Raw genomic sequence first — 23489 nt, forward strand, 5'->3', positions numbered from 1 at the left:
AATAGAAATATAGCTTGTTCTTCATTAATTTATTTCTTCCTCTTGCATCTCAAATAAGATAATTAGTGGAGAGCTGTGCGTAGAATTTTATAAGATATCTGAGAGACTGTGAATTAATGTGGTTACACAGCATACTTTGACTATATTAGTGGTAGCTGTTAACTGAATGATCCAACTAAAGAAGTCTTGTTTGTCTTTTTTCTTGAACAGAGTACAGATGTAGCAGCCCAAAAGGCATCTCAACATGATGACAGAGGTAGCAAGTAGCTTGCTGAGACAGTGGCTCCTTTTGTAGTGTTTGAAACGAATTTGTTTTCCAATGTTTGCTAAGTCACATGTAACATAATTTTTTTAGCTCCATAGTTGCCTGCAGGAATTCAGTATTAATTGACTTAATAAAGAGCATTTTATCTCTGTCACTAGTGTCTGGTGGTATCTTCATGAAACATTTTTGTGTAAGTATCCAAGTTCTTGATACACTGTTGTACACTGGTCCAGCATCTAAACAGAACTCAAATGCTGTAATTGCATAATACTTCCATCAGTGGTACATGTTACTGTTACCACGTTGTGAGTGTTTGCATAGACAATAAAGTATGTTACTGTGTGCTCCTGTGAAGTGTTAACCTTCTGTGGCTTGTTCTAAATCTGTGATCACTTTTTCCTTGTGGTATGGGGAGGTAAGGAAATGTTTCACAACTATTGAAAGAGGACTTTTCTGGAGTTACTCTGCTCCAAGAAACATGTGACCTGAAGACTTGTTTTCTTGCTCCTACATTTTCAGGAGAAGGATTTGGCTTCAGTCTTGCAACACTCTTTGGGAATTGTTGTATTTCTAAATAAAAGAGAGATAGGACAGGGAACTTCTGAAAAGGGAAGACAGTAGGAAATACTGGAACATGAAGCACTGTTCTTGGCCAGAAAGTGGAGTGAAGGTTATAGGAAGGTTTGTAGCCAGGCTTTCCAAATTTATGACCCTTTTATATTATTCTTTTTTTGAATGCTTCTTTTCTGTATGCGATTTCACTGGTTGTTGCTTCTTAGGAAATAAGATCTGTTCAAAAATTTTAACCTTGTAAAGACGAAAAATGCCTTCTACATCCCTTTATGTAGAATAACTTTTTAGTAACTGAAATTATTATATAGCTGCATAGTCTTATCAGCCTTGGAAAACATAAAACTACGCTAGGCACCGATTATTAAGTTGAAGGGAAAATACAAGTAGTTAATCTTTAAAACTGAAGAAGGACAAATGAGTTACATAGGTTTTCCTGGGGAACTGGATAATTTGGTTATGTGGGAAAACAGTTAAAAGACTATGTTTCAGTTGGAACTCTTTGTGGATGTTAAAAGCTAGGAACTGCAACGTTCAGAATAATGTCTATCTCTGGAGGAAGTTGGCAGCACAGACACTTGTAGGTAGGCTTGGAAGTGGTAACAGGCTGCACATTTGAACTTTCAGTAAAAGGAATACTCAAAATTTAAGAGCAAACTGTGGAAGTGCCAAACTATACTGGAAAAAACCACCAAGAGTCAATGTACTTGTAAAGGTAGATTTTTCACTAGGAAAAAGTAGCTGTACAGTTGCAGAATCCTCCCCTTCCCCAGTAGGAGGAGGTGAGAAGTACAGAAGAAGGAAGTATAAATATTAGTGCTAATCAGTCTGATGATAGTGTGATGGACAGATGAACAGAGGTTCAGAGCAAGCTGCTGTGGTTGGTGTGTTTTGTTTTGTTTTGTTTTTTTCCCAAATGGTCCAAACCTCCCCTATTTAATCCTTTGCTGCAGTTTCACTTGTTTTGTTTTTCCTCTTCTAGGCTAGAATTAACCTCTTCGGTTTGAAGTCACGTATAACTTTGTTTTTACTAGTTTTTCTGCACTGCACACATTTCCTATATGAAAGATTAGTAGACAGGAGAAAGTTACTGTATCTTTTTTTGCTTGTATTTGGAGAGCTTCCTAAAACACCTGACTATGGGGAAAAAATGCACGCAACTGCAAGGTGAAATTCAATGAACCAGAGCCAGGGAAGGAGGCAGCTTTAAAAGTTGAAAGTGAGGCAGGTTTTAGGTAATGCTTAAGCAGTGTGTGGACTATGTGAACTAAGAAGGAGGTGAAGAAAGAAGCTACTGGAAATACCTCAAGTTACTAGGAAGCTGATGCTGTGTCAACTGCTGTTTTAATTAGGTTGCCATTAAACATGAAATACAGGAAAAAACCCACTGCAGCCTGAATTCTTTTTTTTTTTTTTTTGCACTACACTACATTGATGAAGGAGGCCTTTAGGCTTTCCTGAACACCTGATCTATCCAAGACTGGAGATACCTTGGTGCTTGACTGCAAGCCTTATTGCTGTTTTGTGATGGGAATGAAAGATTGCTACAGATTAATCTTCTCATTGATTTGTAAATAAGAGATGGTGAGTTCTGTTCTTAAATTTGGAGGTCACCCCGAATAACAGGTGTAAACTGGATTAGATGTGCAGAATGAAGGAGAGACCAGGTTGTGGGTCTGTTGATTCCAGAGAGACAGTATAAAATAGAGGAAGGGGAGAAATGTGACACATGGGTTGTTTTTAGTAAATATTTTCCTGCTGTACAAGAATTTTGTCTGGCTTTAGTGCTTTGTTTTGATTACTTTGACATTTTGTAACTTTATAGTGAAGTGATTTCTTCTTAGACTACCAAATAATGCCTCCAAAACCAGCATAAACAGTAACTAGAAGTCATTTCATTAGGTGTGATTTTAAATTAGGCCAGAGAGGATTAAAGGTATGGGTTTTGTGTGGTGTTTTTTCTTAAGCTGCATGAATGATTGTTTGCATCCTCTGCTGCCACATGGCATATAATCAGACCAAATAAGGAAGCAGCTTGCTGTTCTGCCTTTATAAGTGAGCGAAAGGGGACCTGCTGAGAGAATGAGCAATTGCTGTAGGGAGTAGTCAAAGGGAGTGCAGATCTGGCAAGACCAAGTGGGAAGTCCAGTCGTGTGCATATTACTGTTCTTTTTCCTGCCCTTATTTCTTGCATATGTGAAGCCAGGCCTTTATTATCAAGTTTTATACATATGCCAAGTGTAAGACAGCAGATTAATATTGTAACTGGAAAGAATGGGAATAGGATGAGGGGGAAACAAACATGTTTCATTTGCATGGTTTAGAGAGAGTCTTCATAGTCAAAAGTTAGAAACTTACAAAGGGAGACCTGTAATCTTTTAGGACCCTGCCATCCTGAGCTTCACTGTTCTCAAACACTTCTCAGTGCAGTGTAATTTGAAAGAGGGCAGAGCACATGCATTATGAAGAGAGCTGTAAATAAAAGCAAAAGACAACAGGGGAAAGCAACTTCTGAGAAGATCAGGTATCAGGTTCCCCTGAATTGCTGTATGTTAGCTAGGATATTGAATGGTGCAGAGAGCTGGGGAGGACAGGAAGGCTGTGTGGAGTGCCTGAATGCCATTTTAGGTACCACTTCTTCCAAGGTATCCACTGTTCATTTTGAATGATTAAGGCTATGGAGTTAACTCATGATTAAGGGTGAAAATGTTACAGGATGTAAGTCTTTTTTTCTTGTTTTCTGCCTAATGGGTGTAATATCATTATTCTTATCAATGTGTACTGGCCTTTGATAAATCCAGCCTTAGTGAGTTCTACATTAATGGGACATTGGTTAAAAAAAAAGAAAACAAGCAATATCCTATCTTTTGAAAAAAGGTTCAAAAAACTGCTTGCTTTGGAAAATAGCCCTGTTCTGCTTCAGCTCTGTGACAGTGCATCCTGCATCTTAGAAATCAGAATGACTTTTCACTGATTACAAGGCTATACTAGTTTATTCACTCAGCATTGTCTTATTTTTCTGGTAGTTAGGGAAGACAGTGACTTTTGAAGGGGTTATCAAGCAAAAGGGTACTGAAATGAAGTCAATAAATAGTTAATTCTGAATTCAGGTGGGTCCATAATCAGCCTTACTGCAGATAATGAGATTCACCTCCTGTGGATTTTTGTCTCCTGCATAGCAGCTGTCTCCCATAGTTCAATAGTTTGTGAAATGCAGTTATAATTGGAAGCATTTGTGTGACTTGTATATTGTTTGCTCCTGCTTCAGCATTAATAATGTGATATTCAGGATGAATAAACACCATTTATATATTAAATACTTCTTAGTGTTGTTATCCTTTGCATCGTTTTTATGCAGCCATCTTTTTCTAAGTGTTGCATGTTGAAATTTTTGGTCTACAAAGCATGTGTAATTACTTGTAATTCATTTTGCAGGTATTGGCTAAAAACAAGGTCAGTAGGACCAAGATGTGTTTTCTAAACTAATTGAGATCTGTTTACAAGGTTTGACTGACAAACATCTGTACAGTTTTTTTCCCTGAACAGATGAGCTGCAGATGTCCTTCTGTAGTAGCATATTAATTAGTTAAAATGGGCATCTAACAGTTGAAACTACATAGATCTACCATACTTTGTGCTGAGCCAACAGGATCATTTTAAATATCATTTAGCATTTTGGGGATTCAAATTGCCTACCTTGACTCCAGAAATGGATACTGTTAAGCTTTTTCAGATTGTCTTTACAACATTGCTTCATGAAGGGTCCTCAATTGTTCCCACCTGCTACTGATAAGAGCATTCTGCACCCGGGCTCATTGGAGCACTGTCTTCATCACCAATCCTGTGTCTTCCATTTTATGTAAAACCCTCTTTCTGACATGCTGATATAGGTGATAGTCCTGAAGCCACTTAATGGGACTACTGACATGTTTAATGTGGTGCTGCTGTAGTTTTAAGTGGGCGATGTGTATTTATGAACTAGAAGAAACCTCCCGGTTATCTGGGGTTGCATTATTCCCTTTATAATGAGGGCAAACTAATGAGGAATACACTGGGGAGTTTTAATCTGACTTTTGCAATTTGTCTGCAGGTGGCAATAAAAATCATTGACAAATCTCAGCTGGATGCTGTGAATCTGGAGAAGATCTACCGAGAAGTGCAGATAATGAAAATGCTTGATCACCCACACATTATAAAGCTTTACCAGGTATGGTTAGTGGTGTCTCTTTTTTCCTATTCCCCTCTCTCATTTGCTCCTGTATGAAAAGCTTGCTCTAGACCAATGACTTCTTGCAGATCACCAGCCCATGACAAACTCTAGCTTTTCTGGAATTGATTTGCATTGGGTTAGCATTTAAATTCTTTGAAAGTACATCAGTTTTGGTATTTTTCATTCTATGGTACCAATTAGGCTGGCCATGTTAGATACTCCAGTGTACCTGCAATCTGCTTAAAATACACAGAAGGTTGTTAATTTTCTGTTAGTGAAAGGGCTGAGTTGGAAATACATGGTGATGAAACTCTGCTGTCAGTTAGTAGATAAGGTACTAAGTAAACTAGAACAGGATAGGGATATTCAGCATTGAGTACTAGCTGGGAGGATCTGTATAGATTTAGTGGTTTTGTGGTTTTTTCTAGCCGTGTCTTGGCTCAGAATGCAGATTGAGGAGTACTTTCAGCCTTTTTTTTTCTCATCCAAAGATAAGACATGAGGACACGTAAATCGCGATTCTGCAGACGTACTTGTGATGTAAAAGCACGCACTAAGCAACAGCTTCCCAAACACTTTATCTTGAAGCATGTTTACTAGGAGGCAGATAACTAGTTCAACTTGGGATTTATTTTTGTGGAATCTTGCATGTCACTTCTGTTGTGGATATGGACAATTGGATACTTCATCCTAAAGTGAATTACATATGTGGCAGAATTGAATTCATCCCTTTATTACTTAAAGGATTGATAATTACAATATAACAATGTGTATTTACGCAAGAGAGAAACTTTCACTTGTGATAAAGCAGACAATTAAAACTTTTGCATGTTTTGTGACTTTTCTAGTGTGCATAATTTGTATAGTAAAATATAGGTTAGGTTTATATTGTTTAATTTTCTGTTCCTGTTAGCATATGGTGGAATGTTTGAAGCTGCTGGCATTTGGTTTAGACTTGTTTAGCTTCTATCTTTTGGGAAAGAGACTGTTGCTTCCTCTTAAAAATATCAATTTATTGAGTAGATGTGGACCTTGGGGAGTTAAACCTGTAACTAGCTTCAGTAGTATCTGCCACAGTTCCTTCTGAATGAATGATAAATCACAAAAGTGGTAGAGTCTAAGAACGGTTAAATTAAGTCTGCAGATCAGCAAGATCACTTGAAGAGGAGGGTAATTGTATGTAATGCTTACCCCTTTACTATACCTTTTACTAAGGGATTGGCTTGCTAGAAATGCATTTGGTAGACAGGTGAGTTTATTTTTACAGTAGCCTTCAATCTAATTGTCTTAGTAGTTTGCTTGTATAATAAGCTTATTGCTGTACTGCGTTCACACTACAAGTTTCTGAATTGTCTCATGTCAAGGACCTTATTGAGGATTGTCAAAGTCAGGTAGTGAAGCTACTGATATTGGCTCCATTTGGAAGGATTCCATAAATCTATATGTATATATAATCTATATATAATATAATCTTGCAGCTTCCTGTCTCCAGATGTTAGTTTAAAACAGCCTTTCTAAAATGTTTTGCCTTCTCGATACAGACACTTCAGTCACTGCATGTTCAGCTGTTGTAGAATTAAACAAGGGTACAGGAGGGTCTGAAGAACTGCCATCTTGTACTGCCAGCTGGCTTCTCAGTGATTTGCTAACTCTGCTTCTATTATAACGATGTATCTTTCAGGATTTGGGGGGGGTATTTTTTGGTTTTTTTTAACATTGCTCTAAAAAGAATAAATTTTTGAGCCATGTTCAAGTATTTCAAAGCTTATGCATAAATAAAATGTAAAAATCAAATTCAAGGTCTTCTCTGCAGACAGTTCAGATAGAATGATTTCACTGTGATTCTTGAAATAGGCCCAAAGTGAGTTGAGTGTTGAAATTGTAGTAATGTACTGAAGGGAAGTCCTAAAGGACTTACTGTTTGGAAGTAGAGGATTTTTTGACTTTGGGTGTATATCTTGATGATTCTGTTTGTACAATGCATTTGTGACTAGCTGCTTAAGCAATCGAGTAGATCATTAGGAAGAAACCTGCAAGGTAACTGACTTGGCTGACTTTCCATAGCAGATATCACGAAGTATGGAATTTTGAATTGTTGGGGAATATCTTTCTCTTCAAGGCCATGAACACTAAGTTGGCCAATTCCTTACAGGAAAGGCTTTAAACTAGCTGCTGAGGATAGGATGATTTTGTTACTTGCTTGTGACTAAGAATCCTATCTACCTGCTCTGTATGCTGGCTTTATGCAGTATATAAAGCTTATCCTTGTTCTTAGCATGCAAATGTTCCCCTTGAAATTGTTGAGGAAACTTGAAACATCAAAGTGAAAGATCATGATAACTGTATGTGCAAGGCAAAGACTTTCATGTCCTTTGCCAGAAGAAAACAATGAAAATACGTACCCATTTGGATGCTTGCTTGCTTTTTGCTCTTCCCACAAATCCTCTCATGTGATTTCTCTGTCAACAGGTGATGGAGACCAAAAGCATGTTGTACCTTGTGACAGAATTTGCCAAAAACGGAGAAATTTTTGGTAAGCAAGAGAATATTTTCATGTTCAACATTTTAATGTTAACTTCTGAAGTTTGTCAGTTATATTTATCTTGCCCAAGGATCCCTCTTACTGTAATATGTCACTTTCCTGGTCAAGAATTAAGTCAGTGTTTCTTGTTTCAGGACTAATAACTTCAGGAAAAACTGCTACAATGTACACTAGTTAATTGGTAACTGATGTTCCTTTAGCAGAAGACCAAGGCTTGTTAAATAGAACAGTGCAGGGTAAACTCTCAGCTGACAGAATTGCCAGGTTGTCAGCATTGAGTTAGATGAAAAACTGTTATTGAAATGTTTAGCCTGATAATGAACATTACCCAAACAATATTCACATTAACAGAAGAATCTGTTTCTTGTGCAGATATGTACTAATTTATCAGATGTGATGTTTTAATGTTTTCAGGAAGAACGTGCTGGGCAGGAAAGGATGTCAGGTTAACATGTGTAATAAAAATTTTAGGTTGTCTGTATGGACTTGCATGGTCAAATCCATATAAATTCTTGTTCTTTTTCTCAAACTTATCACTCAAGCAGGACTTAAGTGTTAAATTTGTGTGAAATTCAGTATTTCTTTTTAGTTTTCTTCAGTTTTCTTTTTTTTTTTCTTTTTAGTATTTTTTTATGCTTGATACCCAGGTACTTAAGACTTCTCACATGAATTTGAGTCCAATAAGAAAATTGGAGTTGCTGAGAAGGTTTCCCTGAAACCGTTAGGCCGAATGAACTTAGAGGGCAATGGAGTAGAGTTCAGCATGTAAAGGGCCCTGGTAATTGGAGCACAGAAGAGGTGGAGTCTGGCTGATCTTTACTTTTTTAGACTGGGGGGTGGGGAATGGATTTCATGGAAACAGAACTCAAATGTTCAAAGTCCCTTCTTGTCTCAGTATTTGGTTTTGGTGGGTTTTTTTCTCCCGTTTAAGTCCTTATCACTGGACTGTTTGTGTCATAAGGTGGATACTATGTCCATGGCAACTTTGATGTAACTGTAAAAGTAGAGAAAAGTAGGGTAGTAACTTAAAGTAGAAAGATGACTACTCAAACTGTATGAGCTCTTCCTCCTTCCTGTCCTGATTGTGCTTGCGGTGTCCTGAATTTGCCATATCAAGTCTAACAACGTGTGGAATAAAGTCTCCCTTTTATGCCATTAGTTTTCAAACCACACAAGTAGCGGGATGCTCTTCTGGAGTCCTATACCCAAGTGTCATGGACAGGACTATTTTTAACCCCTGTACTAACAGTCTTCATAGCTTCAGTGAAACTTTCTATATTCAACAGCAAATCTCAATTTGCCTTTTGCCATTTAAAGTCATAGCAGTCAATGGTGTGTTTAGCCTAGAGGCTTCAAATGCTGTTACAGTTCAGATATATTTTTTGAGAAGGTCTTCAGACTTAATAAAACTTTTGAATTGAAAAGGTTTCAGTTGTGCTTAGTGCTCTACAGATCCATGAAATTTTTAACTAGCTGTTTCTGCTGTTTTTAAAAGTTCACAGCCACTGTCTTGTAACATTCTTCAGCATCCCTCACCTGAAATCTCTAAACCAGTTGAGAAGCAGATTATCTGTTAGCTAAACTAACTACAGTGAACCTGTTCTGAATAGCTAATTCTCATTGGTGACTGTTTATATTACCAGAATCCAGGCTGCAGAGGTGAAAGAAATTGAAGAATAAACTTGAAGTATATCCAGAAATGCTTCCACATGAAAGATATTCAAACATTTCTTTGATTTCTTAAAGTATTAGTATTTAATTATGTCTACATCTGTTAGAGCCTAGTTATACCTAGTAGTTTGTCCTGGATTATTTCATACATGCTTTGAGCAGAGATGCAGAAAGCTGGACTGCAATGGGCTTGAGCTGCTATCTGCCATGTCCCAGCTTTGTCACAGCATCAGCTGCATCATTCTTGGAAATCTCCCTAGAGAGAGATTCAGTAACCTTCCTAGACAAAGATATTTAGGATCTGAGTTCTTTTAAAGATTCTTTCTGATGTTAAATGTAGATTTCCTTAGCTGAAATTCTAACCAATTATTACTGCTTCTGTTAATAGACATTCTCAAGACTAGAAATACAGTGTGTCCCCTAATAAGGGATTATTTGTTCCTTACTAAGCTTGAACCAGATGAGTGATGTCTTGAGTGCCTAATACTGAACCCAGATCTCAGGAGAGTTGAGGTCAAAAGGGATTTGTAGGGAATGTCTAGTCCAGCCCTGCAGCTCAGAGCAGGGTCAGCCAGAGCAGGTTGCTCAGGACCATGGATGGAGGCTTCCAACCTGTTCCAGCATTTGACCACCTGCACAGAAACAGACTTTTTCTTGGGTTTAAATTAAATTTCCTGTTTCAGTTGGATACCTTTGCTGAGAAAAGTGGCTCAGTTGTCTTCCTCCTGTCAAGTATTTATGCACACAATAAGATTCCCTTCTACACCTTGTCTTCCCCAGCCTGAACACCTACAGCTCTTTCAGCCTCCCCTTGTATGACAATCTCTCCTATCCCTTAATCATTGTCCTGGGTTGCGCTTAAACCACAACAATCATCTTCATTATCTTTCATTGTGCTTGTTTTGGTATGTACTCTTTAAAAGAGCTTTAACATACCAAACTTAAGATGCGTACCACTGTCTACCTAAATAAAGAACCATACTTAGTGTTGACCACCGGGTTTGCCAGACAATATCTCAGTCATGTGTTCTGAAGTAAATACATCTTAAGCTTTTGATTGTCCAGTAAATTGATGTACTTTGGACTACTGGGGAGGCTGGACAGGAAGCTGCCTTGTGACAAAAGTCCTGCTGCTTTCTGCTGTGGATCCAGCTGGTTTCTATTTAATTATAGAAAAATAGCAAAAAAAACTACCATAGAAACACGTAGCCAGAAGGTATGACCTGAGCTTAAGATCTGTCCAAAGATATCTTTACGAAAGCACAGGTAGCTTTGCTACCTGTAAGTCTTTGCAAGGTACAAGGGTGTCTTTGCAAGGTACAGGGTGCTTGGCTCTAGGTACCTGCGGTAAAAAGAATTTTGGCTCTTAGCTTCACAGGTGTGTATATATATATATGTATATTCAAACAGTGTCCAGATTCCAGTTGTGTGGCAGAATGTCTCTAGCAAACTTCAGCTGTCTTAAGGTGGTTTCTGTCACCCAGAGGCTGCCATGATGCCTGTATCCCAGCCTTTCCTATTTGAAAGCTAGTTCATGTGCAAACAGTATCCTTGCGTGTAATGTCACATATTTAGATAGACTGTGGTATGCTCTAGTTCTCCAGGAGAGAAAGAGGTGTATTTGAGACTAAATGACCTATTCTGTGAAGACTACTAGATTTGATGCAATACTTCAGGCCCAAGTGGTTTGGAATAAGTCCTGACAGACTGGATCCATAAAAGCAAATGATGATCTTAGATTCATTAACTTGTTTGCTGCATTGCTAACAAATTACAGATTAACAGCTTAAAGAGCTGGCTTGCATTCACTGTAATTTAGTTTGTGCCTTTGATATTTGACTTCACCTTGATATCATATGGTTTATCAGTCACTTTGTGACTGAATGATATTTAGCTTGCAGATATTATGATCTCCCCTTACTGCCAAGCTTTTGTTTATTCTTGTGCTTTGCCAAGCTAAACCATCTGAAGTGTATTAAGACTTAGGTGGGTTAGAAGCTCTGAGGAGAGTTTTCAGATATGCAGGATCCAGAGATCAGGTCTAGTGTGCTTTGCTTAAAAACATTTTTTGAGGGATGCTGAAATGAGTGTACTGTGACTGAGGTCCCTAGTCTGCCACTTCCTATCGTTCAGGAGCAGCCACCTCTGTGCTTGCAAGGCAGTAGCAGCAGTGTGTGAAATCTTTTCAATCCTGCCACAAGTAAAAGAAAGTTGTTTCCTTGGTAATGGAGTACAGAACTTTTTCCTAAATGATCCCTCCATAAAATATCTTTGAAATAAGCCTGTTTTACTGAACATGCTAGGAAGATGGTATGTTAATGATTTCATTTACTTATTTAAACTGCATGAGTGAAAAAAATAATTCAGACTTTGCTTTGATAATCAGTATGACACTGTCTGGAGCATGTAATAGTAACGTAGTCTACTGACAGAAGTGGCAGCAGAGAGCTCAGGATGTATAATAATGCAAGGTCAGTAAAGTGGTTGGTTTTATATGATACAACAAAAGATACCTTTTTTTCCACCTTTTCCTGAATAACTGCAAAAATCCTCGGGGTGTGCTGGTGGGTCTGTGCCCCCTCCTCCTGAACAACATGTTTCTTTGCCTATATCTGTAGTAACAATGAAGCAGAAGTGCACAATCAGCAAAGTTTTACTGGAAGCATATTTTCAGATTCAGAGCGTGTTTGAAGTTTAGTTTAAAGCTCAGGCCTTCTGTGCTTATTGTAAAGAAAGCAGAAAAGCTTAAATGAAAATATTGCACAGCATCTATAAAGCCCATATATGATATTTTATTAACAGAACCCCTGCACCCTAACAACGCCAGGATCACTGAGATTACATAACTAGTATAGAAGATAGGATTGATCATTTTACTTAGGAAATTTTCAAGGATCCTTATAAACAAACAGAAGTAGGCTCAAAACCTCCATAACATCATGTTCACTTTTTACCCTGCGGAAGCAGCTGTTTTAACCTGTTAACTCAGACAGAAATGTTTGTGTCAGCTGGCCTGTAAGTGATGATTCCTGTTCATGGGACCTTCTCTTTTATTGATAATTAGGAGGGGCTGGCAACAGCTCTAGCAATTTAGTTTTTGCTCACTGTTTTTTGTTTAACTTTAGTGCTAGTTGTGAAGCAGCAAGTGGCTGGAGATGGCTACGTGTATACGCTCAGCCCTTGCCTGCAGTTACTGGGTACAGCATCTGTATTGTTGCACCTTGGCCATTAACTGCATTCCTTGCAGTATGTTGAAGACAATTCTGAAGCCATCCTAACAGTTCATTCTTTGATTTTTCCTTGTAAGAGAAAGAATAGAATTGGCTATAGAAGCTCTTTCTGTCAAGACTCTCACAGCTGCTGTTTTGCTTGGTTTGGTTCCTGAGCATAAATGAAGTCTTCAGTTTCAGAGCTATCACTTGTTTCAGGGCTAACATTAGTTTTTACAACATAACTGAATATGAAAACAAAATGTTCTTTCTGCTTGTGATGCAGTGAAGACAAGAGAGAGGTCAGGATGGATACCTTATAGATACTTGATATATTTCCAGAGAAAAAATACTTTCAGCCACCACACAGCCTCTGTTGAGGCTTTAGAGGGAGAAGCGTGGTATGAAGCTTACATGAACTTACATGAACATTAAGCTAAAGCTTAAAGAACCTCATGATGGTAAAGCCAGTTATTCCAAGCGTTCTCTGTTCCTCAGGAGTACCATATATAACATATATTTCATATAACATTAGTTACATGAAAATATTTATTGGAATAGTTTGGTAACTATAAAAGAAGGAGCTGAGAATAGAGTTTCATTACACAGCAGCTTTTTGTTATCCCTTTTTCTTTTAGAGGGGAAGGTGAGAGAATAATGTCTTGGAAACTGGGATTGGCTGAGATAGTTTTTGAGTTTCCTGGTGCTAATTACTTTAAGAGAAATAATTTAACTTCAGGGCTGTTACTTACTGTCTTCATCATTTAAACCTGCTTTATTGTCACAGATTACCTCGCCAGCCATGGCCGTCTAAGCGAGTCTGAGGCCAGGCGCAAATTCTGGCAGATCCTCTCAGCGGTGGAGTATTGCCATGGTCGGAAGATTGTTCACCGTGACCTGAAGGCTGAAAATCTTTTGCTTGACAACAACATGAACATCAAAATAGCAGGTACTTAGAATGTAGATGATGTTTAATAACATCTTATTTTTATGAAGGCCGTGCCAGTAAAATCTGGATAGCCCAAGATATCCTGCTGTGCTTAAGGTACAGAAAATTGGAGTGATAACACATGTAATATTTTTGCATTATGGGTATCACAGTATATGTAGCTAAAATAATTCCTAGATTAGCTCTATTATACTTTCAGGAAAAAGGAAATAATTTTTAGAGTGATAGTCATTTATTGTGGGTGTCATAACATGTCTATAATGCTGCCAGATGTTCAGGTTAAAACAGAGTTAATCAAATAACTTCTTTCTACATTAGAAAAACTCAAAATGGAAGCTTATTGATTTTATTCTTTTTGCATGCATGATTTCATTTTAATTATAAATTTAGACACAGCAGATGTTGCCAGCAATGGAAATCATTTTGGTGGTTGTCAACTCATTACAATTCCATGAATTTTTCCATACTGACTTTAGCCTAGCGACACTTGGAATGCGAAAGCTAGATAACAGCTCAATTTGGAGGACCGTTGAACTTCAGTCATCAGTTATATGGGAGCAGGAAAGGAAGGCTGACTACTGTTAGAAGCTAGTTTGTCTAGGAGTAAGCTTGCTAGTTCTAAGAAAGAAGTGTAAATATATAGCCAGTCAGGCTGAGAAGTCCCAACCCAAACTGTTCTATGATTTCTGAGTTGCAGATCACTGCTGGATTATTTTACCTTTGAACTTCCTCTCTGGTATCTCTGAAAAGGATGAACTGGAAATGTATCTCAATCTCTACTGCTTTTTCTGTGAGGATAAAATTGCAGAAAAGCATTAAATGTGCCAGCAGCTCTCCAAAAGATTGACTCTTTTTTGTCTATGGATTAGGTAGACAGTGTCCTTAAAGATTTTAAAGGAAAAGTTAACACCTGTTTAACATCTCTGTCACAAAGATTCACCCCTTTCTCTGCAATACTACGGCAAACATTGGGAAGACTAGGCAATTAATTCTGGGGATTAACTTCACCCTCAGAAAAAATCTTTTAAATCCTTTCAAATCATCTTACCAGAATGTAAAATCTACAAAGTCTTTTACAATAAGCACTCATCTTTCAGATGAAAAGTATTGTGTATGTTTGTTGCTTTTGTATTGGCATTTGGTCTTGTATGTACATTTAACACATTAATCCTTGTTCCTTTACCACCACATTTCCACCTCTAGCATCTTTTTCACATGGTTTAATAGTTCACAGAAAGGTTAAGTAATGCATAAATTAAAACTGAGGAGAAGGAAAATACAGCTTTCTGATTACCAGAATCATGATTTTCATAGTGTTAGGCTACTGTTTGTTGTCAAATCTGAATGTAAGGTAGGGATTTTGTGGGGGAGAAGGAAGAGTGTGGAAACAAGAGTCTCGAAAGCTAGAAAGGGAAGCTTATTAATCTGGTCTTTGGCACGTTCTCTGTATTTCATGGCTCTTTAGCTTCTCAGAGTGGGAATTTTACAGCAGCTTCATAAAAGCTGTAAAAATTGTTATTTAATGCTTTATATAAATTAATAGAGCCTTTGCAGTAGCCTCTTTTTCATTTCATTTGATATTAAACTGTTTATGGTTATCTTTTAATCTTCTCTATACTCTGCTGTAGGCTTTTGTATTAATGTTAAATTGTAAAAATACTAAAAGCTATCATCAGATGAAAAGGGTTTTTCAACAGTTGTAGTGGGAAGATGCAGTTCTGGTATAAGTTCTTATTTAGGGCATTTTGATACCTGAAGAAAGGTAAAGAAACAGTTTGGGATGGAGATGATGTCTGGATTTTAAAACAAAGCAACCCAAGTATAATAACTAATAACGAAGACGTTGAATTGGTGGTGATGTCCCAGAATTTTGAGAACTAATAGGGCATTTAGGTACTTTGTTGAGATTTAATATAGCCGGTTCATCAATACTGCCATTCATAGTGTATTTTTACTTTTCTCATTTCTGATAAACTTTCATTCATTTCTAGCACCTACTGACAGTCATAGCACCTGCAACTTATGACTGACGTACAACTGTATTTACCAGGACAATGGCTTCAGTAAATACCGTGTCTAAGGGCTGCAAGTCACATGGACACCCTTACTATGAGTAACTGAACTAAAGATAAGGGAACTTTTGTGCTACTTTTCATCTATGTATTCTTTCCCCACCTTCTGATCTGCCACTCTTCACACCAGTTTCACCACCACATTCTATCCTTTATAATTTCTCTTCTTCCACATTGGTGTTCTGCACTGTAGCTTGTCACATTCAGCCTGGCTAGATCTCAGAACTCCTCAGGTCTCAACTGCACTGGAGCAGGGCCGTATTCAGAAGTATTCCTTTCATGGATGTCCTTAGCACTGCAGGGATGCAGGTTCCCTGCCTCCCTGAACACTGCAGTGCAAGCATTGACACAAGCTCACAAAAACACTACTTCAAAGGCATCTCAGGAGACTCATTAACTAAAGAAAGGTTAGAGACATGGACTGTTCCATTGCAGGGAATTTCAATGCACAGGTTCTCCAGGGACAAAAAGCATTGATAACTGTTAGTTACTAGATTCCGTCAGCTGCTATGGTCTCTTTCCTTCTCTTAGTTTTTTTTTTTTTTTTTGCTCTACCTCTGTATTACAGAAAGTTAATTACAGGTGGTCTGCATGTAAATGATCACATAAATTGGCAATGATTTCTAAGGTCTGATTCTTTCGTGTACATTTGTCAAGCTGTCTCAGGTTGATACAATTCCTGTGCCCAGCTTTGGTGATAAAGTAGCTGGAGGACAGTTGTGACTGCTAGAAACTTCTGTAGTGATTTCTGCTGGGTCGTTTGTTTTATTTTTCTGTGTAAAGAAGACAGATGATGAATTCCACAGAATGGTTTATCTGTGATTTTGGAGTTACCTGGTGCTGTGTAGGTCCCTGAGAACAGTCTCTTCCAGTGGTTCATATTCCGCATGGTTCATTTATCAATCTGTGGAAAAACAAAGGGGAGCCAGGATCACAACTCTGATAGCTAGAATGACACTCTAATTTGAATTAATGAAGCAACTGAAAAACAACACAGTAACTGATGAATTATTTTGATAGAAAGCTCTGGAGTGTCAATGTTTGCATTGGGCCCCAGCACTATGCACAGGGCTGTCTCTTGCTGATCACTCCAAGCAGCTATAAAGTTCACATAGATACTCCTGGCCATTCCAGGCTCTTCCTAACTTCCAGTGGACCTCTTGATTCATTCTGATGCTTCTAAGGTTTTTCTTGAAGCTTTTACTGTTTAAAACGTTGGGTTTTTTTAGTCAAATACAGAATAAAATTAAAAAGAAGTCTTCCTAAAGCTGTCAGCTGATGAGACTGCCACCTTTTATGCTTAAACAAGAGGAGGCTGGACTAAAATATAATAGTTTTGTGTTAATACTGTTTTATAAGGAAGAGAATAGATAGAATTCAAAGGATCTTTCTTTTCAGTCTTAGTAAGAGGACAAGAGAGGATGCGTAAAGATCTTGAGGTGAGAGCTTTGATAGACTGTTAATTTCTAGAAGATACTAGGTAGTTTGGAGCAAAAGCCTTAAATTTTAGCATGTATAACATAAAAGAAGGTATTAATCAAATAAAGTGTCCACTGAGAAGGTTGCAGGTAAGGAATGCCATACCAGGCAGTCTCCATCAGGTTTGGCATCAGATTTGTTTTTAGCACTAGCAAGGTAAACCTTTTTTTCTTCTCAAAGTTATTCCCTGTAGATTGGCTGGATTGTTCCTGTATCCTTTGGGGGTCTTTGGAAGGGATCATATGGACTGGATTTCAGTTATCAGTCACTGTTGTTCTATGCTGTCATCAAATAAAACTCACTTGTCAGCACAGTGAAACTTCTGTGCACCTGTGAAAATTAAATCCAGCTTTGAATTGAGGATGGAATAGTGAGCTTCCCTATGCTTCCAGCCCCACAAAACTGCCACATTAAAATGACTTTATAGATGTCTGCAGAAATAATGCCATCTTGATGGTTAAGTTACTCTGTTTGAACCAGAGCAGGTAGGAGAGACTGTTATTTTGAAGTAGGTTGTAGTGCTGGTTTGTCTTGCTGGTGGACAGTAAAATATGCATTGACGTCAGAACTGGCTGATCAGCATTCAGTTCATGAAGTGGGTCAGGTTTGTTTCTAACACATTTGTACCTTTCCTTTATCAGTACCTCTCTTCTGATAATGTCTTTTGCTCACATTACTATTATAACAAAAGATCCATAAGGCTCTATGAAGCCAGGCAGATTGAATTCTGTTATTAATTTTAGAAGAATGGATTAATTACAGCTCTGAAGCTAGTATCCCTTCTAAAGGATTTTTAGAGGTACAAATTAGAGACTACCTCGTATTGCTAGATGTACAGCAAAAGTTGTAGTAGCTCTGGCAGGGAGCTTCCATTTCTCAAATTGCAAACGGGTCTGAAATCTTAGTCTGTTTCCATTTTTAACGGGAAAGCAGATTCCATTTAAATGATGTATGTTCAAAAAATTATACCTTCTAAAATCAAGATTATTCTAAAGGGGGTAATGAGATTGAGAAAGCAAATACCACAAATGTTGAGAGCCAATATTTGCAGATTGCACAAACACAGAGTTTATTCAACTGAACACAATGCTGCAAATGGTCATATTTTTTTAACGTGCAGATTCAGGCAAATGTTAAGATGATCACTGCATTATATAATCTCAGTCTTCTCGTAATGAGTCCAATTTCAGGCCTTTCAGAATTCTGTGGCTGGAATATGTTTTTTTGAGGGCTGGCACATTTTTCCTTTAAGTATCAGTAATGGTCTTAAAGTTTCTCTGGAATGAGAAACCTTAACAGTGTTCTTAGGTTGAAAACAGTTACCTTTGATCTAGAGTGATTACGATAGATCACCAATTGCAAAGTAGAAACAAGGTGAAAGGGGGGAGAGAATGGGAGACTGGTGATTGTTTTGTGCTTAATTGAATCCTAGCCATTCTAACACTTCAAAAAGTGGGACAACTAAACTGACAGTGCAATAATTAAAGATTGAGGAAGCCCAATGGACCAAGCATCCTGTATCCTATCTAAATCCTGAACTTTTTCTTTGAAATAGTTTTCACAGGTGTTACGAATTCTTGAATTCTTAAAAAGTGATTTTATGTGCTTTGAAGATTAAATTGTAGAAAACGTAATGGAAACAATAAAAGGTAACTGTAATAATTTACGTACCCTAACAAATAATGCTGATCTCACAGCATAGGTAATTATTTTGTCCAACAATAGAACATAATTAGTTTTCTAAAGATAAGTGCAGATTGCTGAAATGTGCAACACTGTTTTTAAGTCCTATGTTACATGAAAAAGTCCAGTATGAATTAGGAGGTATCTGGCTCTTCCTGTGCTTTGTATCATTAATGCATGCTATTTTTTCAGCAGAAGTTCATAACTGAAAGATCCTGGTGTTCCTTACCCATATAAAAGGGAAGAAATTAATGTTGTAGAATTGCAGATTAAAGACAGAATAAAGAAATTGGTTTCCAAATTTATAAGATACATAATCCTAGACAAGGCACACAGACTTGAGAGGAATTCTGTACTGATCCACCTTGCAGTGACAGGAAGAGTATACCAGGCTGGCCATTTTCTGCAGTCTGTTCCCCTTGCTTGTCCCTACCCCCAAACCCCAGCAGCTGATATTGTTGTATTAGTGCTTATACAGAGTGCTTGGCTGCTGCTTCTAGTATCAATGTACAGGCCTTTAGTTTGTGGATTTGCCTAATAAAACTTGATCATCTATGGTGTCACAAGACCATCAGATGCAAGCCAATTGCTGTTCTAGTCAAGCATTGTCTGAACAGTGCAAGTTCTGTAATTCTATTGCTCAGATAGGGAACAGCCTTGCAGGGATGATGCCATTCAGTTCCAAGATGTCCTTGCTCTTGAGCTACTTTTGGTAACCATAAATAAAACTACTACGTGTTATGAAATTAAGCCTGTAAACATAATACTAAAAAACAAAAGAACTAAATCCTGATTGTGGCATAAACCTGAACTTTCTCTTAAATTCATCAGTCATACTTCAAGACTTGTTCTGTCTTCTGCTGTTAAGATTTGTTCACATTTCTTTTTGAAGTGGTTTCCATGTGTTCATGCTCACCAAATCACTAACTTTAGTCTGGATAGTTTCACTGTCTCAGGAATTGACATCTCGTGAATTTTCAAGCAGGACATGCTTTCTACTGCTGTGCTTACAAATATATGTACATGAACTTGTGAATCTGAGACTATGAGGGTGGCACCTGAGTAGGAGCTGCTGTTCAGAGATATTGATATTTATCTGCAGTACTAAGAGGATGTTGAAAATCTGACAAATTTAAGCTAAGTGAAAGGAGAGATCAGATTTAATGACACGTACACAGATGGCAAAATGCTTCTGAGAGAAGAAATTGCTTCATGTCTCCTGAAGTATTGTAAGGGTTGCCAAGACAATTACATGTGAAGAAAAACCTCAAAGAGAACAAAAAAACCCTCACAACAAAAGTCTATCTGTGATAGGAAAAAGGCAGGTGACATACAGTGACTGGGCGGGGGGTTGGTAGAAGATTTTGTTGTTTCCCCCCTCTGTTACGACGGCTGAAGGAGGATGGAAATGAAAGGATGGCATGAATGTGTTTTCTATGTTGACTTAAAATCTGAGCTGACCTTGGCCATTAGCACCTCCAGAGTATGGTGACATGCCAGGATGCCATTGCGTAACTGTTCATGCAACTGTTGGGTATTCTATGTGCTTGCAGAGCATGACACTGTTATGGTTGTCATGTTTCTGACCTTCGGATAGTCTTTCTGGCATTGGAGCCTTCTTACGCATAGGCAAATAGGGTTCCTCTTTATGAATGAACTCAAAAGTTCATTGCTCTGAGATGAGGTATCTGATTTTCTGACTTTAAGCTAATACAGAGACCTTGAGCTTATGTTGGACATTTAACTTCTTGAGGGTGCCACGTGTACCAGTTATCAGTGTTGCACGGTATTAACGTGCCTCTGAGGTGTTCAGCGCTTGATAATACTAAATCAACGGCCTGATTACTGTTTATCAACACTGTTGACTTTCACATGATTCCTCAAGTCACACCAGTCTGCAGTACTACTCTGCAAGGGGCCTGGTTAGCTACAAGGGTAAAATCATTATTATCTTGAGAAGAAGAAACTCTCTCCTTGAGAACTTCTCCTTCACTGCTTTAGTATTACCAGCAGTTGTTGTCACAGAGAATATACAGGGTGGCCTTCACTGCAAGTGGAAGAGGTCTAAGCAGTACAAGGTGGTAATGCTGGGAGCAACAGGGAGAAATGCTGGTTTCATTGAATTCCATGAGAAAACACCAGACCTTCATCAAAGCAATTATTTTGATTAATGGTATGAACAGGTGTATCCAAATACTGCTCCAAAGGCTTGTATTCAAAGCCTGATGAGTAAGAGCCTTGTGTATAAATACTGAGGATTGTCATGGAAGGAGTGTATTCAGAATGGGTATCTGCAGTGGATGCCTGCAGGAAGAGTAAAGAATGCTGAAGAAAATGATGTATGCACCAAGCAAAGGGAACAAGAATGATGACAGGATGTATGAGGAACTGGAGGATATGGGCACCAGGGAGTGGTAACAGCCACCTGAAACTCTCTGCATGTTGAAAATTGCTGGTTTCAGTTCAGTCATTAAGCCAGCTTCCTCAGCATTAATGTTGTTTGCTGTATTGTTCTGTCACGGGTGGAAAGGGCAACCTGGGAGAGCAGCAACAGAGGAAGTTAAAAAAAAGACTATGACTTCGTCTCTATGCAATAGTGGCTGTCATTTTGCTTTTCACTATTGGATTATTGCTAATGGTGACTAATACTGAAGTCCTATGGGACCCATGTCTGGTCCCACATTAAGCCATAAAAAGAAACATTTAAAAGAACTGCTTAGTTGTGGGATGGTAAATTTCAGTTGTATATTGAAAGGGCTGAGACAATTCCAGTAGCAGAGTTTCCTGCCTAGCAAAAGGCTTTGTTTTCCCATGCTTGTTGCTTTTGGCAGAGCTCCCTTCTCCCATCTCCAACGTTGATGCTTTCGTTGTCAGAATTTGTTCTGTATTCAAGGCTAGAGAGCACCTAACGAAAACTCAGGAGATCTCCGATTCAGTACTGAATCTCAGATATCTCTTGGCAAGCAAATAAGCTCATATGTATGCATGATTGTCAGTTTGTTGAGTTTTTGTGATAGCTGTTTATAAACTTGGATTTAGCAAACTGGTAGAAGTTTCCTCAAAACTCCTACAGGTTGTGAAGTTCTGCATGAAAATAGCAGTACGGGACATTCAGCATCCCAATAAATATTTTCAGGGGGAGTATGGGTAAAAGGAGTTGTGACAGAGCCTTCCATGAATGAAAGTGGGCTTTAAGGCCTAGTGCATGTCATTATTCCTTGTCATGTAGCAGGAGTTTGGAATGACTTTCCCCTTTAATTTCTCAACAGATTTTGGCTTTGGAAATTTCTATAAGAGTGGTGAGCCTCTGACGACATGGTGTGGAAGCCCACCATATGCCGCCCCGGAAGTCTTTGAAGGACAGCAATATGAGGGACCCCAGCTGGATATCTGGGTATCATTATTCTTTTTTTAACCAGATTCACATAAACTTTTAGGAAACTGGAACAAAGGAATCATTCTTTATATTTTTTAAGCTTCAGAAAAGCTGTTCCACTCCAGCTTTATTTCTTGGGTGTCATAAAATGCCTCTTAACAGAATGGGAATGAAGTTACCTTTCCAGGTGTCTATTAAATGTACACTGTAGGTATATGTTAGGCCACAAGACAAAAAGCTGTAACTCCTCCAAAAGGTCTCCTGACTGAATGCATGAACTTCGCTTTTTTTCAGTGCATTTAGTATCTTCTGTGCTAAGTGGGAATTGAATTTGTAAGCTTGTAAGTTCTTCATGAGGTTAAAAGGATTCTGAGCCACTGAAACACAGGAGAGAGAACTGCTTTGCTCTTTGAGCTGGAAACAAGCATATTTGTGTCACAAACATTTCTACTGAGGCAACTGCATGGTTTTGAATCAGTGTGTCTCCATGCGTACTGCTCTAATGGAAGAGGACAGAGAGCACAACTCACATTCTTATGAAATGGAAAGGAACTGAAATGAACTGAAGAAGTGCTGTGCACCTTTCATGCATTCTCAGAGACTGGCTTTCATTCCTAACCTGGTTTTGTTTGGGACTGTTTTTTTTTTTTTTGGTTGGAGGTTGGGGAGGTTGTTGGTTTTAGTATTCTGGTACTTGCAATGATAGATTCATATCCTAAAGCAACCAGAGACAGTTCAATTTGGCAGTCCGTGCTCTGGCATCAGGTTTGCACTGATAATATTGCACACAGCATTACAACACAGGCACTGACATTTTGACCAGAGCCTGTTACACAAACATGGAAAGTCACCTTTCAGCTGCTAATCAGATTTAAATTAATCTAATTGTATTAACAGTATAAATAAGAACCGTGCTTTTAGGTACATATGATGGTGTGTACGCATGGATCACTTGCACACACACATATATATATGTAGCTAGATTTAAAAAATGCTATGGTCTTTCTCAACCTTTAGTAACTGGTAAATAAGCATACAGCAGACCTCAGCTACGCTTACTGTTTCAAGTAGCACAGGCACTGCTTGAATCAGAAGTGACTCTGAATTCTGGTAGATGTTCTTCAAATATATAAGATTCTGAGCTGTTACCAGAATCTGCCTGCCCATGAAGACAAGCATACATGTGTTTAGCATAAAAATAATAGTCTTCTTCACTTATCTTCTGAGATGACTTAAGGATTCTTTATCTTTTTACAATATCCAATCACAGAGTATGTCTGCTAAAGTTACGAAGCTTGCCAGAAGAATGCAACAATCCACAGTTCAGCTTTTGGCAGGTTAAGGAAGGAAGAAAAATGACTTATTAAAATAAATTTTTCATTTTAGAACTTATCCGTATTTACAAAGTTTTAAGTGACCACTTGCTTTTTTCCCCCTGAGAAATCCAGTGCTGTGGCTGTCTT

General features: G+C 38.2%; 1 protein-coding gene and 1 long non-coding RNA gene across 5 annotated transcripts in view; one reads left to right on the forward strand and one right to left on the reverse strand.

Annotated features, from left to right (window-relative positions):
- Positions 1-23489, forward strand: part of SIK2 (salt inducible kinase 2) — a 45824-nt gene that overhangs the window by 5365 nt on the left and 16970 nt on the right. For 2 of the 3 annotated variants that reach the window (XM_065697045.1, XM_065697047.1), the window contains exons 2-5: positions 4926-5042; positions 7515-7578; positions 13255-13416; positions 21920-22044. In XM_065697045.1, the coding sequence (XP_065553117.1) occupies positions 4926-5042; positions 7515-7578; positions 13255-13416; positions 21920-22044 (468 nt within the window). Of the gene's footprint in view, positions 1-2400; positions 2420-4925; positions 5043-7514; positions 7579-13254; positions 13417-21919; positions 22045-23489 lie in introns of those variants that run through there. The other variant, XM_065697048.1, reaches the window with a different exon arrangement.
- Positions 1-23489, reverse strand: part of LOC136023018 (uncharacterized) — a 31211-nt gene that overhangs the window by 3878 nt on the left and 3844 nt on the right. For both annotated transcript variants that reach the window (XR_010616439.1, XR_010616438.1), the window contains exons 2-5: positions 16323-16392; positions 13260-14204; positions 11772-11870; positions 7448-7541 (exon numbers count right to left, since the gene is read on the reverse strand). This is a non-coding gene — a long non-coding RNA (uncharacterized LOC136023018). The remainder of the gene's footprint in view (positions 1-7447; positions 7542-11771; positions 11871-13259; positions 14205-16322; positions 16393-23489) is intronic.

This window comes from Lathamus discolor, chromosome 17 (assembly GCF_037157495.1).
Source record: "Lathamus discolor isolate bLatDis1 chromosome 17, bLatDis1.hap1, whole genome shotgun sequence".
NCBI lineage: Eukaryota > Metazoa > Chordata > Aves > Psittaciformes > Psittacidae > Lathamus > Lathamus discolor.